Raw genomic sequence first — 16,066 nt, forward strand, 5'->3', positions numbered from 1 at the left:
AAGTTTAGATGAAATGCTTTCATTTTTTTTTTTTTTTTTATAATAAATTGTTTATGTATCATTTAAAGAAAATACTGGAATCTTCAAGTTTATTCCAGAATTTTCTTTCAAATCCTTAATCAGATTTTCTTCCTTTTCCTCACTTTTTTTTTTTTTCTTATTTAATTTATTTCATTGATGGACTTTATCAAATAAAAACATTTCATTTTCTGAAATTTTGAGAGGAAGATTAATAATTTGTATTATTTGGATTATTCAAACTACTGTTCTCATAACAGACAGAACAACAGCATGTTACCCTTGTGGATTAAATAAAAGGTTGCATTCAAAATTCCAGGAAGATTCCAGAGGTCAACAAGATACACCTGAAGATGGTCAGAGGTTACATTGGCCAAAACGTGTTAATAACATTTAAGATGAGAACAGTAGTCCGAACAATCAAAATGATACAAACATTTCATTCATTAATCTTTAAGCAGCCACTTTTTTGGTTTTAAATTTGTTTCACTCTGTCTTTTCTTGAATAGCAATGGAAAATTAATACTGAAGAACCAGCCTCAGGCTTGAAAGAGAATTTTACCGTTAGTTTTGTTAACGATTATGGAGATTGGTAGAAAACACTCTTGAATGAAAAAACAAATAAATAAACAAAAAAAACAAAGAATGCAGATGAATGATGGTAGGGATAAGTAAATTGATTTATAATTAAAAATAAACAAGAATTGATAATTATAAAAAAATTGATAATTATAAATAAAAAAAAATTGGGGTTTGTATTACTGTACACATAGATTCGAAAAAGTTGTCAAAAAACAAATATATAACAAATAAATGTTATGAAAGGCAAGATAAGTTACTTTTCTATATAACTGGATATGTTTTTATTCAATGTAACATGTTTATTCAGCTCGAAAAACATACAGTGTTTACCAATGTATTTGAAAATTTAAAATGGCGCCCGAATCTCTCTTTAACATGGTAAGTTTGGGAAAAGGAGTTAAAAAAAAAAATGAAAAATACTGTTAAAAACCTACCGAATATATGTCAGCCTATGCCAAGGTATATTGAACGAGTTTTTAACCGTATTTTGTCTAGTTATTTTTTATTTATAACTCCTTTTCCCAAACTTACCATCTCAAAGAGAGAGTCGGGCGCCATTTTAAATTTTCCAATACATCAGTAAACATTGTATGTTTTTCGAGCTGAATAAACATGTTAAATTGAATAAAAACACATCTAGTTAGGTAGAAAAGTAACTTATCTTGCCTTTGATAACATTTATTTGTTATATATTTGTTTTTTGACAACTTTTTCGAATCTATGTATACAAACCCAAAAATTGAAAGAAAAGAAAAACCAGTTTCTTGCAATTCATGTGACAAGAGTTTCATTAGAGACCTTTTCTAATTCTTTTAATAAGTATACATGTTCGGTCCTAATTTGCTATTAGTTTAGGCTTGATACAAACAAACATATGGATCAATTAGGTTTCAAGGACCCCAGAAAATAAGCAAAACAAAAGAGATGACTTCAGGTTTACAACAGTTTATTCTGGCTGACATGCACACATTATAAACAAGTTTGAAAATGAGAATTTAGGATGCTTAAAACATACACAACCCGAAAAATAGTTTCTCCATTTTTTACAAATAGGGACACTGATTTGTTTGTTTAGTAAAATATTTGGAGAACCCCCCTCCTCCACCCCCACCCGCATAAAAAAATAAATACTAAGTATCTCTAGCATCTCTCAATTTTTTTCTCCAAATAAATCTTTCCCTATATTAAAAATCGACCATGTGACATAAAAAAAAAAACAAGAAAAAAGAAATTGAAACGTATTAAGCATTTGTTTATAGTGTGTGCAGGTCAACTCAGTTTCATTTTATTTTCTGGAGTTCTTGAAATCTAATTGATCCAAACATGTACTTAATAGATTTTTATATGAAATCACATCCTATTATTTGTTTGATAAATTGCTTTTCCTATTCAACAAAGCAGTTTCTCCCACCAAGATATGGAATTGTTGTTGTTGCTGCTGCTGCTGCTTAGAAGTGTTTAATAGATAAGTAAAAAAGAGTAAATAAAAAAAAAAATATAAGGGGTGGGGGGGTGCATTCAGGATATAAGTAATAGAAAAAGGTTAAATGCTGAAGCCATCATGTACATTTGAAGCAAGGAATGAATGGAAGCCAAATGTGAAAGAAAGAGAGAGAGAGAGGAAAATTGTTAGTAATAAAAGACAGCTCTTGTTTATCTGTCTGTCTCTCTCTCAATTAATTTGAAAGAGGGTGAGAAGAAACTCGAATGAGATACTTTCTCTTCTTTCTTTCTTCTGGTTTATAAATGCATATCTGGCAAGTGACCGAATAAATAGATTCCAGGTTCTATATGGTTTTCACACAACAAATTCATTTGCACTTTTTCACAGGCATTTCAACACACAACATGCGTTCGTACACCATCCAGACATATCATACAATGTAATTAATGCATGCAGGTTGGCATTAGTTCTAGCAGCTATACCAAAAGCAAGCGACTTGTACAGAATATTATACATATATAATTTTAATAATATTGCATGTCCAACAGATATGAAAATAGAAAAGCAAATATTACATCCATATGAAATAAATATATAAATAATGAAAATATGATCAAAGATCAGTGCATTTATTGAAATAGTTGTACTGTAAAACTTATAATTTATACCAATGATTCTAGCTTATATATATGGAGCATAGCATACGATGATAGGCTATAAATAAAAAAAAACAGCCCTACTAAAATTGTGAACTGTCAGTGAGAGGGCCTATCTGTAGGTTGATGTAACTTTTTGTTATTTTATGTATATTTAGCATTGATGAGTGCCCCACTGGTATAAGAAATAATAAAAAAACATGCAGAGAACTATACATAAAAATATTAGTAGGGCCGAAACAAACGTATGCTTGTATAGCAAATAAAACTGAATGTTTGTGTCAGTGCGTAATCTGATCTTACGGAAGATAGCAAAACTTAATTGCTACAATTTATTTTTTAAACTATTTAGTTTGGCACAGAACTGTTAATATGAAACTTTTTAAGATGATCATATACAAATGAAAATCAGCAAGTAGAATAACTCATTTTAGACTGAAGAAAATAATAGTTGCCTAATTTAAATATGTGTAAAAAAAGAAATTAAAAATTAAAAACACTACATCCCGGGCAACATGAAGTAAGTAAAGTTAATTAGATACATAATCAAAAATAGATTTGCTGCTTTGGTAAATTGATAGATGTATATGCCATTTATAATTCACACAAGAATCCGTTTTTTTTTTTTTTCTTACTAATCTGATATAGAATTTAACATTCAACCACATTCTATGTACAAGTCTTTTCACAAATACAATATCAATGACAACAACAAAAATGAGTAATGTTAAAAAGAAAAAAATGTTTAGTAAAAATGTTATCAATATGAAATATTTATACTTTTTTTTGCACATGTGATTTCAAAATAAAGAATAAGGATATTGAATGCAATTAAAATAATTAGAATTCTTTTTCTTTTGTTTTTTGTTTTCATCCAAATCTAAGCAGGAATTTTTAATGAATTTAAGCAACAGCAAACAGTAGCAGACATTTATTTTGTGGGTTTAGGAAAATCAATTTTGCAGGTTTATTTTGTGTGATTTTGGGGAAAGTGGGTTTATTTTGTGGGTTTGGGGAAAGCGGGTTTATTTTGTGGGTTTGGGGAAAGCGGGTTTATTTTGTGGGTTTGGAGAAAGCGGGTTTATTTTGTGGGTTTGGGGAAAGCGGGTTTATTTTTGGGGTTTGGGGAAAGCAGGTTTATTTTGCTAGTTTGGGGAAAGCGGGTTCATCTTGCGGGTTTGGGGAAAGCAGATTCAAGAAAGCTATTTTATCTTGTGGGTTTGAGGAAAGCGATTTTATCTAGTCTGTCAGAGGAAGGTTTTTATCTTGTATTTTATCTTGGTGAAATCTTTCTGGCATGCCATTTCTCCATAGTTTTGATTCATATACAAATCCTTATGAAAGCATAAAACATTTCTATTCTAAAATTGTAAAAGTGAAAGAAAATTAGAGAAATAATTTTTAGTTAAAAGAGTTTCCTTAAATTTTCAAATGACTACAACAATATTTTAAAATAATGCAATTATATCATTTTAGTTGTTAAATCATGTTTAAAGAAATTACTTGATCCAATAAAATGTTAGCATTTAAACAAACAATATTTAAATTAAATTTAACTGCATTTCAATTATGTGATTGTTTAAACATAAAATCTTTTTAAATTGTTATAATTAAGATTTTTAAATTTAAATATGTATTAAATATATGTCCAATCAATATTTTATATATGGCTGCCATAAATACATCAGTAGATGATTGTAATTACTTGTGTTATTTAACCCAGTTTTCATTTTAAATAATATTCCAATGTTCGATTATAGACGGATGTCTAATCTTGATTCAAACATGATCAAAAATTACTAATATAAGATTTAAGCATATCTTTATCATCAGTTAATTTGACATAATGGTTGCAGTGTTATCTAATGGGCTGACAGACCGAGTTTCAATTCTTGGTCAAGTCATATCAAAATTAATTAAATTAATTAATTAAAAAAAAAAGAAAGATACTTGATCGCTTGCAGCTAAACACTCACTCTTGTAATACTAATTGAACAATCTAGAGAACACTCTCTGATGTAGTAGTCAATGTAAAGGGAGCCTTCGGTTTGATCTACATATCATAAGTGAATAGGTATATATTATGAAAGGGTCATCATCAAATGAAAAATCTTTAGTCAAATTATGGTCTTAATGAAAATGCAAGAAAATTAGAGATTCAATAGAGTATTAAAAAAAAAAAAATTGTGACAAAGAAAAAAAGATGTCAAAAAATCCTCATTTTTGAGTCATAGTAGTGTTTTGTAACTTATCAGGATTTATATTTATTTTTATAAATTGGGAAAATGGAATAATAATGTGATTTCAGATTCGTTTCTTGGTTCAATGGATCATATATATATATGCGTGTGTGTCTGTGTTGGATCATTTTTCTATAAATCAGTATTTGCCTAAGATTCAAACTGTTATAACTAATGCTTTGATTGTATTGGATATAGAGAAACAGCTGTAATCTATTACATAAAAGAGCAGTTGGGTGTGTGTGTGTGTGTGTGTGTGTGTGTGTGTGTGTGTGTGTGTGTGTGCATATGTTCAGATTAAAGTCAAAAACTACAAAACAAAGATCCACAAATTTGATATATTCTTTATCAACATTGCCTTAGATAATATCTAAAATTTAAAAAAAAAATTCCTTTGGAGTTCAGCTGACCAAGGCTTCATTAGAGCGACTTAGTTTTCCAATCATTTTATTTACTAAAGAGAAAAGTAACTGATTTTTTTTGTTAAAGAGTTAATTTCATTATAGCGACACATTCCTCAAGGAATGGGCTGTGCAGAGGAGAAAGAGGAGAAAACAGAGAAGGGGAGGAGAGAGAAAGACAGAGGCAACTAGTGAAAGGTAGATAAATAGAATTTTTAATAGAAATATGCTACACTTTTGCCCCAGCGTTGTCTGGTAGCTCTACTAGTTTTTTTAAATTAACGCTAATTTTGCTTGATGCGAAACTTACTATCTATTGAAAAACGTGTGTGTATATATATATATATATATATATGAACCATTAAAAAAAAATGAAATGGTGATGAAAAATAAATAACTATGAATTGGTCCGAGTCTGAAAGTTTGTTAGCCACCCTCAAATTGTGAAAATGCTCTGCCTGTGTCAATTTGTATGTTCAGCAGTGGATTCAGAAATTAACTTGTTGACCACTGAATAGTCAAAGTGGTTCCTGTAAGGGCAGCTCAGACTGGCTAACAGGCACAAGGCCTTCAAAATAAGTAGACTTATATTGATATTCCCAATAAGGGGATTAGTGTTGGAAGTCTGTCTACTTCAGGACATTATATATTTCTCTGTTTTTGCAGGGAATGAAGCTTTAAAAAACGTTGATGTATTCACATATGTACAAAAGAGAGCAAACAATACGCTTCAAATGGCAACTTGTTCTAACAATAGAAAAGCAAAGCTGTAAAGAAATTTGATTGTTAAAAAGAACGTGTGAGGAATTCAACATGGAAATGAAATTGTTCAAGATTTTCATAAAATTAATAACCAAGTGAATATTTTTGCTTGTTGTTATTGGGCAGTTTATTCAATAAAAAGATTAGAGGGGAGAGAAAATGCGGAGAAATGAGAAAGACAGTAAAAACAGAAAGAAGGGAGGGAGAAAGAGGAAAAAGAAAAGGGGGGGGGGAAGAATGAGGAAAAAAAGCAGAAAAAAATAGGGAAAGTGTTAAAAGAAAGAAAAGAAAAAAGTTTTAATAGACTTTCCAATATTTATATTTTTAATATAGTCTTTGTTTCAAGTACAAAGCAGCAGATTGCGCATTCAAAATAGACCAGGGGAAGGGGATTCTTCACTCATTTAAAGAATTTGAAGGGGTAAAATGCTAAAACCTCAAGAGAATTCTAAAATTGGACGAATTACAGAGACATTATGGACACATAAGAAAGGAATATTGAAACGTTCTAATGTAAATATTGAGTATTTATTGTGTTTAGTCCACAACACTGCATCATTTTCGTTAAAAAAACATTGGTAAACATGTTCATTTTTTAGTTTATATATACAGACACTTATAACCAAAGTAAAATTATTAACATTTAAACTATTGTCAAGAGACTAATCAAATATCAGCTGGGCAACTAACGACATTTGCATACAGAATTACTGACATACTAGAATTTGCCCAGGTGTCCCAATCTGCCATTTCATGTAATATATATATATATATATATATATATATATATATATATATATATATTTCATGTAATGGCAGATTGGGACACCTGGGCAAATTATAGTATGTCAGTAATTCTGTATGCAAATGTCGTTAGTCGCCCAGCTGATATTTGATTAGTCTCTTAATAGTCTAAATATTATTAAGAATGTTAATAATTTTACATAATTTATATATATATATATATATATTATGTAAGTTTAAATGCATTAAACTCAAAACTAATACTATTTCATAAGCATTCAATACATATATAGAGCTATTATGTGAAATTATATAAACACCATAAAACCCAACGTGAATTAATCTATATTTCAATGATATCAATCTTCTCTTCAGGAGTTCAAGACATTAACTAGAGTCAATTTTGAAGGCCTGAGAATATGATTAACATCATTAAAATGTACACAAATCTCGGTTGGGTTTTCCTGATGTTTATATAATATACATATATATAACATACTTTTTCCGCACATTATAAATGATCACTTTTAAAGAAAGGCAGCAAGAAAATCTTTCAGCTAATGACAATTTTCACTTCATTTTCCTCAATCATTTTATCATTCTGAAGATGTCCCCTGAAAATGGGAATGAAGCGTTGATATTTTCTAATGCTATAGGTTTTTCTTTTCCTCTTTCCCATATAAATCTCCGAAACAGCTACATGGTAAGCAGCTGGTGATCCCCGTTTTCTATTTACAAAATTTTAGTTAAGTTTTTCTCTTTTTAACCTTATGAAGTTAAATTCTGTTTTAAAATTGAGAACTTTTGTGAAATCGGCTTATGCAAATGCTAAGTCTATTTCTATTTAACAATTTTAGTTAAGACCTTTTTTTATTCTTTTTTTTTTCATCTTTATATAAATGAATTCTCTTTTGTCATTATAAACTTTTTAGAAGTCGGATTATAGGTACTAAGTCTGTGATAGGTTAAAGTTAATATTTTTTTCCCCTTCCGGGAATTTAAACTGCATTCTTTATTTTTATTTTTGCATTTTTTTTATTCAAAGCTTCTTTAGACTATATATATATATATATATATATATATATATATATATATATATATATATATATAAACTGAAATATAAGGAATAAAGGTTACATATAACTTTATTATAACATCAGATCAATAAGGAAAGAACATAAAACTAGCTTATATATATATATATATATATATATATATATATATATAAGAAAATATAAATATTGGTTTGAAACGATTATGTTAATATTGGAAGAAGAGGAAGAAAACAAGAAAGAAGAACTGAATATTTAGTTAAGAAACCATATTGAGTTCAGTTAATAAAACAAGGTTATGAAAAGTATAAATTAAATAACATGTACATCAAATATGCATTTGTTTCAAAAGGCTTGAAAATGTAGATTGTTCACTTATTTTTGCCAAAATGTACAATGAATGATTGTTGCAAAGAATAAAACAAAATCATTTTTTTTTTTATCACAGAAAATATTTACATTGTTTGAGGTTTCCGATGCCGATTAAATAAATTAATACAAAGCCGTATTAAACTCATCGAAACAATTTTATCACAATGCTAAAAAAAAGTTAAATTTAGATTTTAGTGAGCAATCGCTTGTTTTCATAATACAGTTTCAATATTTTTGTAAAAGATTAACAATTTATGCTGGTAGATTTTATAGATATCGCAATTTTGAAGATACAGTTAAACTGCAAGCTAACCTAATATGCTTAAATGGAAGTGTATGTCATCTAAATTATTAAAAAAAACAAAAAAAAAAAAACGTGTTACACGCTTTTTAGTATTAAATTATAAAACTACAATCAAAATTAAAAATGTTTTTTCAACACTTGTCCTGCAACAAAAGTCTAGCAGTTTAAGGGAAAAACTATTAAAGTAGAAACCTTTCAGCATCTAGGGACCTTTACAGTAAAGTGATGGGATTTAGCTGTTTGTCAGGTTAGTTGGAGGTATTTATATCGAAGGAGTGCACCAATGTTTCAAGTGCTCATACATGAACACATTTCATTAAAGTAGGTCCAGGGATGCAACAGAGGTTGGAGCATGGTTAATAGTGCGACACCTATTAGAGTGGAGACTTTTTGGACTATCATTTTAAATTTAGAGAGGAGTTTCCTAAAAAAAATAAATTTTATTTGCTTAAAAATATAATAAAAAAAAATATGCAAAGCATTTTGTACTTCGGTTGTGTCATCGCATGAAAAGATCCGAGTCCGGCTGTGTACTACATGTATCCGATCTGTTCTACTGTATGCATCCGAGATATGCAATATGGTTTCTCATTTCATAGCCATATGAAGTCAACTTCAAGATCTAGTAATGCATGAAAAAATTAGTTGAGATCCATCGATGTGAAGAAAGTTATCCAAAGTAGAATTTTTTAAACTCATTTGGTTGCAAAGGATATCTTCAGAAGATTCAAAGAAATTAGTTTTAATGGAGGAAGATAGCAAACAAGTGAGGATAGATTCATCGAACTACTGTTCTCATCTTGAGTGTCATTTTCATAACGTTTCGGTCGATTTAACTCGGGGAATTTGGACGAAATTTTGAAATTTCGAACGGAACCCCTTATTTACTTCATGCAAGGACCCGTTGCGCAGTGGTTGGATTATTTCGAAAAATCAATTGTAAAAGTGATATTCTGCTGAAAGTTGAAGATTCAATTCTCAAGTGTGGGCGACTGAAAAATACAATTACGAATTACTATCCTGTCATAGCTGACGAAACAAGAGCATGCTGCTTGCTCGAAGTAAAAGGGTTCCGTTCAAAATTCTATTCAAATTCCCAAGTTAGACAAGATACCCCTGAAGAAGCTCGGAGGTTGCATCGACGGAAACATTCTGAAAATAACACTCAAGATAAGAACTAGTCTGAAGAATCCAAAAAATATGAATAACTAATCCTCATCTTAAAAATTCAGAAACGTAAGAGTGGATAGATCTCAAAATAATTGGAAAATGTTAATATATTTCTGCTGATTTGCTCTTTGGCTTTCTTCATTTATAGTTGTTTTTGTGTACTTGAATAGGATTCATATCAACATGCAGATATATAACAAGCAACGATCGTGTTTAAATCTGCTAAAAACATCCCCATAAATGGACAATACAGCTGAAGACTGGAGAGCGTATCAAACAAAATGCCATAGAAATACATTGTTGATGAGGACAACAATATATAAAAAAAAAGATTAGTGCTTATTTAGAATAAAAACTATTTTAAAAAACTAAATTGCAGGAAAACCATTATGATGTACTTATCAGTCATGGAATGAAGATGTCATATTCCAAAAATCACATAAACCAATCAAGTAGTTTTTTTGATATACAAAATCATTTTTTTTTACAATTTTTAACAATTTTAATAGGAAATTGTAACTAGGTTGATTTTGATCTTCATAATTCGAATTGAGTTGTCTCCCCTTTAGTTATAAAACATGATGGATCAAAACAATGTCTTTCTTTGTTATGAAATTTGATTTTCTTTAGTTAAAAAAATAAAAATTACTTCATCAATTTACATAAGTTTTGGAATATGACATTTTCGTCCTGTGTCAGGTAGGTACACTGAAAAGATTTTTCTGTTTTATTTTGGTTTTGAAAATACATTTAATTCTGTGCCAAAAGTTTTGAATAATGAACTATATCATTTCGATTTAATTAAGCTTTGTTTAATTTAAAAATAAAAATAAAAGTTAAAAGAAAACGTTTTCAAGTCTTACAACTCACGCTGAAGCTTTTAATGCATGATAAAAACTATAAAATGTATTCAGCTATTTCAGCTATGTTGTCTTGCATTGTTTTTATAGGCTAAAATAAAAATTAAGAAAAGGAGAGATAAACAGGTTTAGACAAGTTGCCATGAGAAACTTAAAGAAAAAAAAAATGCATGCAGTAAAAAAAAAAAATTTTTTAAATGTGCCTATTGAATAAGGTTATGATTTAAAAACAAAGCAAACAAGCATTTCAATGAAGTTTTTTTGTTTTTGATTTTTCACTTGTCTTATTTGGTCAAAGAACATAGAGTTTATCATCAGGTTTGACCATCCCTGGACATCTTTGAACAGAAAGTAGTCATTGTTGGAGGAGAAAAAAAAGGAGGAGGAGGTGATTGTAAGAATTGTTGAAAGTTCAGAGAGGCATAAGTCTTGATGATAGTATTTCTCTGCGATTTAAAAAAAAAAAAAAAAAAAGTTGTATTGTTTTTGTTTGTTTTTTCTTTCCTCGATTCAGATTTGCTGATTGGTATTACACAAAAGAACTGCTTGGAGAGTGAATTTTCTTGATTTTTTCTTTGCTGAAAAAGAAAAAAAAATGACAAATGGTAGAAACAAAAATTATCAATGTGCATACAAAGACACTAAAAATATATATTTTTTTAATATATAAATAAAGATTAAAAATATGTTAATCCGTATTTCTAACTGGAAGCTGAAATGAAAACAGCAAATATCAAATGTGAACATTTTTAACAAAAAAAATTATAAGTTGCGTATAATCACACATACATGTAGATATCTCAAATAGCCATTTTCATTACATTTAAAAAATATAGCACTTATGCAGTATAAGAACCACGCTATCATCTGAATCGTCAGGCTGATTTAAGGAAAACATTGGAAGGTGCTGAAACACATAGTTCCTCAACTCTAATAAAAAAATTCCAAGAAAGCGTCCGTTTGCTATCATTTGCTTGCTATTAAAAAAATATTTATCTTGGTTTGAATAAATAAAAACAAATCATATAAAAAAATCAAAAAATTATGTTTACTATCAGTTGTTTGTTATTCAAAAAATATCAGGAAACTTACCTTACAATGAATGTTTTTTTTTCTTAATTTGAATTTTTATTTTTTTACAGTTTTGTAAAATTTGTCCAATAATTATCTAGCTTGTGTGTTATTTATTTTGTGTGGTTGGGCTACATAATTTTTTAAAACTGTAGCAAAGCATGTTATTATAGTGCCAATAAAATGGTACAACAATAACAAATTAAAATTAGCTAGTCAGAATCAAAGTTAGATATGTCAGCTGAAATGCTATTCAGGTTTAACTTATAAAATCTTACAAGATAATTTTATATGTTAGATAATTTTTGGCAAAACGAGTCTTGTTTCTTAGATTTTTCTGGCTTTAAATATTTGAAATAATTTTGAATGCCATTATTCAAAATTATCTATATGTTAATAGGATAGCGTGTGTATTATTTATTTTGTGTGTCACGCTTACATCTGAGTGACTGTCATTTAATTGATATGGACTTCGATTTCTTGTAATAAATAATTTATCAAGAATTCTTCATAAGTTTTGGTTTCGGTTATAGCTGATGGCACTCAAGTCATTTATTTTTTATAAATAATTTTACCAAGAATTCTTCATAAGTTTTGGTTTCAGTTTTGATTGAAGCTGAAGGAACTCAAGTTATATACAAGTTTTGCTTTCGATTCAAGCAGATGCATCCAAGTCATATGAATATATTTTTTATTTTTGAAATCATAACTTTATAATATATAAAAGTCGATAGAACATTAACTATAATATATATATGAAATCTGCAAGAATTAAAATATCATATTTAAGTGTACTTCACAACCAGGCTATGCCGGGCGTCCCTGCTAGCTTAGATAAATACTTTTGCAGTTTTAATAAAAGATTTACAATAATATCAGAGTGTCTCCAATTAAGCTGAACATCTACAGAATGCCAACCTCAATACATTACCCTGTGGAATATCCACAGGTCCCGTTAGTTTTAGAATTTTTTTTTTTTTTTTCAATAAAAAATTGACCAGTATTTGCACAAAAAAAGATATCACAAAACTTTCATTTTGCACTTTCTAGCATTTTCCATAAACTGCCTGAATAATTCCGACGACAATATGGTTTTTATACTGTGCAAAAACAGATCTTTGGAAAACAAATTTTTTAGATAAGATTTGGAATATTCATATTATTTGTATTCTTTGCACTACAGTTCTTATCTTGAGTATTATTTTCACATTTCAATTCATGTGACGTCTAACCTTCTCCAAGAGGATCGTGTCAAACTCGGAAATTTGCACACAAGGTTTTGAACGGAACAGTTTATTTAATCCAGATGGGTAGCCTGCTCCTATTCCATCAGCCCTAGTTGAGTAGAAGTCCTAAATAATTCATAATTATATTTTGGGTGTTGCCTGCGCTAAAGATTGAACCTTTAACCTCCAAATGAGTTTTAAAACCAAGTACTCTATCCACTGCACCATGGGTCTGTGCAGATTCTTGAGTTTTGGAAAGAAAGAATCCAGAGTTCAACAAGATATACCTGAAGAAGGTCATAGGTTACATCGACCTAAGCATTGTGCAAATACTGAAAATGAGAACAGCAATCTGAAGAATACAAGTAATACAAACGATCCTCATCTCCAAAAATTCAGAACCCTAAGATTTTAAATAATCAAAGTGTAAAAGATAGAAAATCTTTTCAGCTGCAAAATGTTGTTACATTCAAAATATTGTAACAGTAATAGTTTAAACATATTTCACAAACTGAAGGGGGCAAAATGAAACTACATTCTTGGAAAACAAAATGATTGGTTTAAATATGAAAATCACAAACTGTTAGATATGAAGTTTATTAGGTGCTTGTATAGAATAGTCATTTAAGAATTTCAGTACTTTACATAAATTTCCAAGTGTACATTGCTACCTGAATGCTCAACATTCAGAACAATTGTTTTTTTATGCAAACAATTTATATACTTTTTCTTTATTGCTGAGAAAAGTGTAATATTTTAATCTGTATTTTTATTTTTTATTGTTTCAGCTTTTTTTGTTTTTGCAGTGGGAGGGGGGTGCAAATTGAGGACGGAAGCTGATAAATTTATGTTTTTATTCATTATTCTTTCGATCATGACTGACCTGACTTGAGATGACATTCACCCAGCAAAACAGATAAATGCAGACCATGCACGACAGTCTGCAGTGGTCAAAGTAGTGACGGGCAGCCAGTCCCGAAACCAGAAGCGAACATCGTAGGCCTGTGGACCAGAGCTAGGTTCGACATTGGCTTTAATGGTATGTAACCATGTTTTCAGCTGGGCTCCCAGGCGTCTTCACCAACCTTTGTGTGGTTCTGGAGATATTGCTTTGTGGATTAACTCTTCAGCGTTGTGCAGTGTGACTGAACCAGCATAGTCTCCTTTTTTAAAAAAAAACTTCGTTAAGGGAGATGATCCTGCATTGTGTCCCGATTTGGGTATTGGAGACAAAATGGTGTCAATGGACCTGCAGAATTCGGCTGATGCAGTATCGGTCAAACATTACCAGCCTTTTGAGATCTGCAGCTCTCATCAACCAGGTATCACAGTTCTAGAGAAAGTCTGAAAAAGCGCCTGATAAATCATGACTTTTGTGATCTTGGGTTGAAACCATAGACGGAGTTGTAGGCAACTGAAAGTATGCCATGTATTGTTGATTTGGATGTCAATGATTTATAAGGAAGGGTTTGTTTCCATCTAAACTTAGGGTTAGGGTTTTGGTGCTTTATTATGCTTGGGGTAAGTTGTTTTGTTTTGTAATGTGATGTGATTTGCATCATTCAATTCCTGACAGTATCATTAAGAGTCCTAAATGTTATAAGCCTATGGAATGAATTAGCATCATCAACTGAAAATCTTATATTTAAATTGTATGACCATTTCTCAAATGTTTTTAAGTATTTTTTGGTACAAATGCAACTTCCATAATAACACATTTTTTTTTAATTTATTTACTATTAAATGATTTAAATAAAAAAAAAGCAATAGCATAAAATAAAACAATTTTTGAAAATCCTATTTAAAAAATAATTTGATTACAAAATTAAATTCATCATAATGCATTTCAGTAAAAAAACAAAACAAAAACTGAACTACATGAACATGAATTTGACAAGTCAACCATTTTAATCTTCTGTTAATAGTTGAGTATAAAAAAGAAAAAAAAGACTTACTTTATGAACTCTTCAAAATTTGAAAGGAATTTGGAAACTTTTAAACTGCCGAATATAAATTGTGTTCATCTCTCTAATATGTAGGAACTCTCTTGATATTCAACATGAGTGACCTGATTACCATCTTACAAATGTTGGCTCTTATTATTTCAGGTAAAAGGATACGACAGATCAAATACAAGTAAATAGATATAAGATCATTTAGAAATGAACCACACAGAAAAAATTGAGTAATAGACTGCTATTACAAAACTCCTAAAAAGGCATTTTTAATGCATATAGAACATAATCCATCAATTTTCCGAACATTTTGTATAATAAAGCATCATAATCTAATATATATATAAAATTCACTATTTTTCAAATTCCAATTTTCAAACTGCATCTCCTCTGGGATGTAAAGTCACAGAATGACAAGAGGCAGGTTAAATGATTGTATTTAGTGTGGATTGGGTCTTTAGTGGGTAAAAATAGTTGCTAAGGAGTAAAGATTGAAAAAAAATTGGAACTTGGCAGGTGTAAGTCAATTTAAAGTGTTCTTGTATGCATGCACGAATACGAATACATATATATGTTAAAGTTGGTTCTTTTTTTTATCCATCTAACAATAGCTCAAATGATAGCAACTAAGGGTGGGCTGCTAAATGTTTTGGTTCTAGCTGATAGAACCCAAGTCACATATACATTTTTTTTTTACTTTTGAAATCAATACTATATATTGGGTACAATGCAATATACAATACAGAATTGATTCTATAATATGAAATCTGCATAAATTAAAATATCACATAAGTTATGCATATTTTACAACCGGGCAACGCTGGGTGCCCTGCTAGTCTCCCAATAACTTACTTTAATGCACACGAGTGAAAAACAATACAAATCTTTAAGAAAAATGAAACAAAAAAAAGACCAAGATATTATCAATGACCATATATTAGCAATGCCATATATTATTTAAAATAAGCCACACTGATGTGTTGTAGTTATGGTGAAACGTGTTTGTGGATAACTATTTTATCTTAAAGTAAATAAATAAATGAAATAAATAACAAATATGTGTGTATATTGTGTATAACATCCCTAACAATGACTGAGGATATAATGGCTTTCTATGTGGTAGGGACATCTCTAAAATGTAATAAGTCCTTAGACATACCTCTCCATCATATAGCATATCAGTATTCTATAGCTTATAGGATAGCTTCC

General features: G+C 29.5%; 1 protein-coding gene across 4 annotated transcripts in view; it reads right to left on the reverse strand.

Annotated features, from left to right (window-relative positions):
• Window positions 1-10,594: 10,594 nt before the first annotated feature.
• The window catches only part of LOC145296754 (dedicator of cytokinesis protein 7-like), a 250,331-nt gene continuing 244,859 nt past the window's right edge, over window positions 10,595-16,066 (reverse strand). For all 4 annotated transcript variants that reach the window (XM_080142795.1, XM_080142793.1, XM_080142792.1 and 1 more), the window contains one exon: window positions 10,595-11,183. In XM_080142795.1, coding sequence (XP_079998921.1) covers window positions 11,135-11,183 — 49 coding nt within the window. In that variant the 3' untranslated portion in view covers window positions 10,595-11,134. The remainder of the gene's footprint in view (window positions 11,184-16,066) is intronic.

The sequence above is a fragment of the Euprymna scolopes genome, chromosome 17, assembly GCF_053919585.1.
Source record: "Euprymna scolopes isolate OS-2025 chromosome 17, ASM5391958v1, whole genome shotgun sequence".
Lineage (NCBI taxonomy): Eukaryota > Metazoa > Mollusca > Cephalopoda > Sepiida > Sepiolidae > Euprymna > Euprymna scolopes.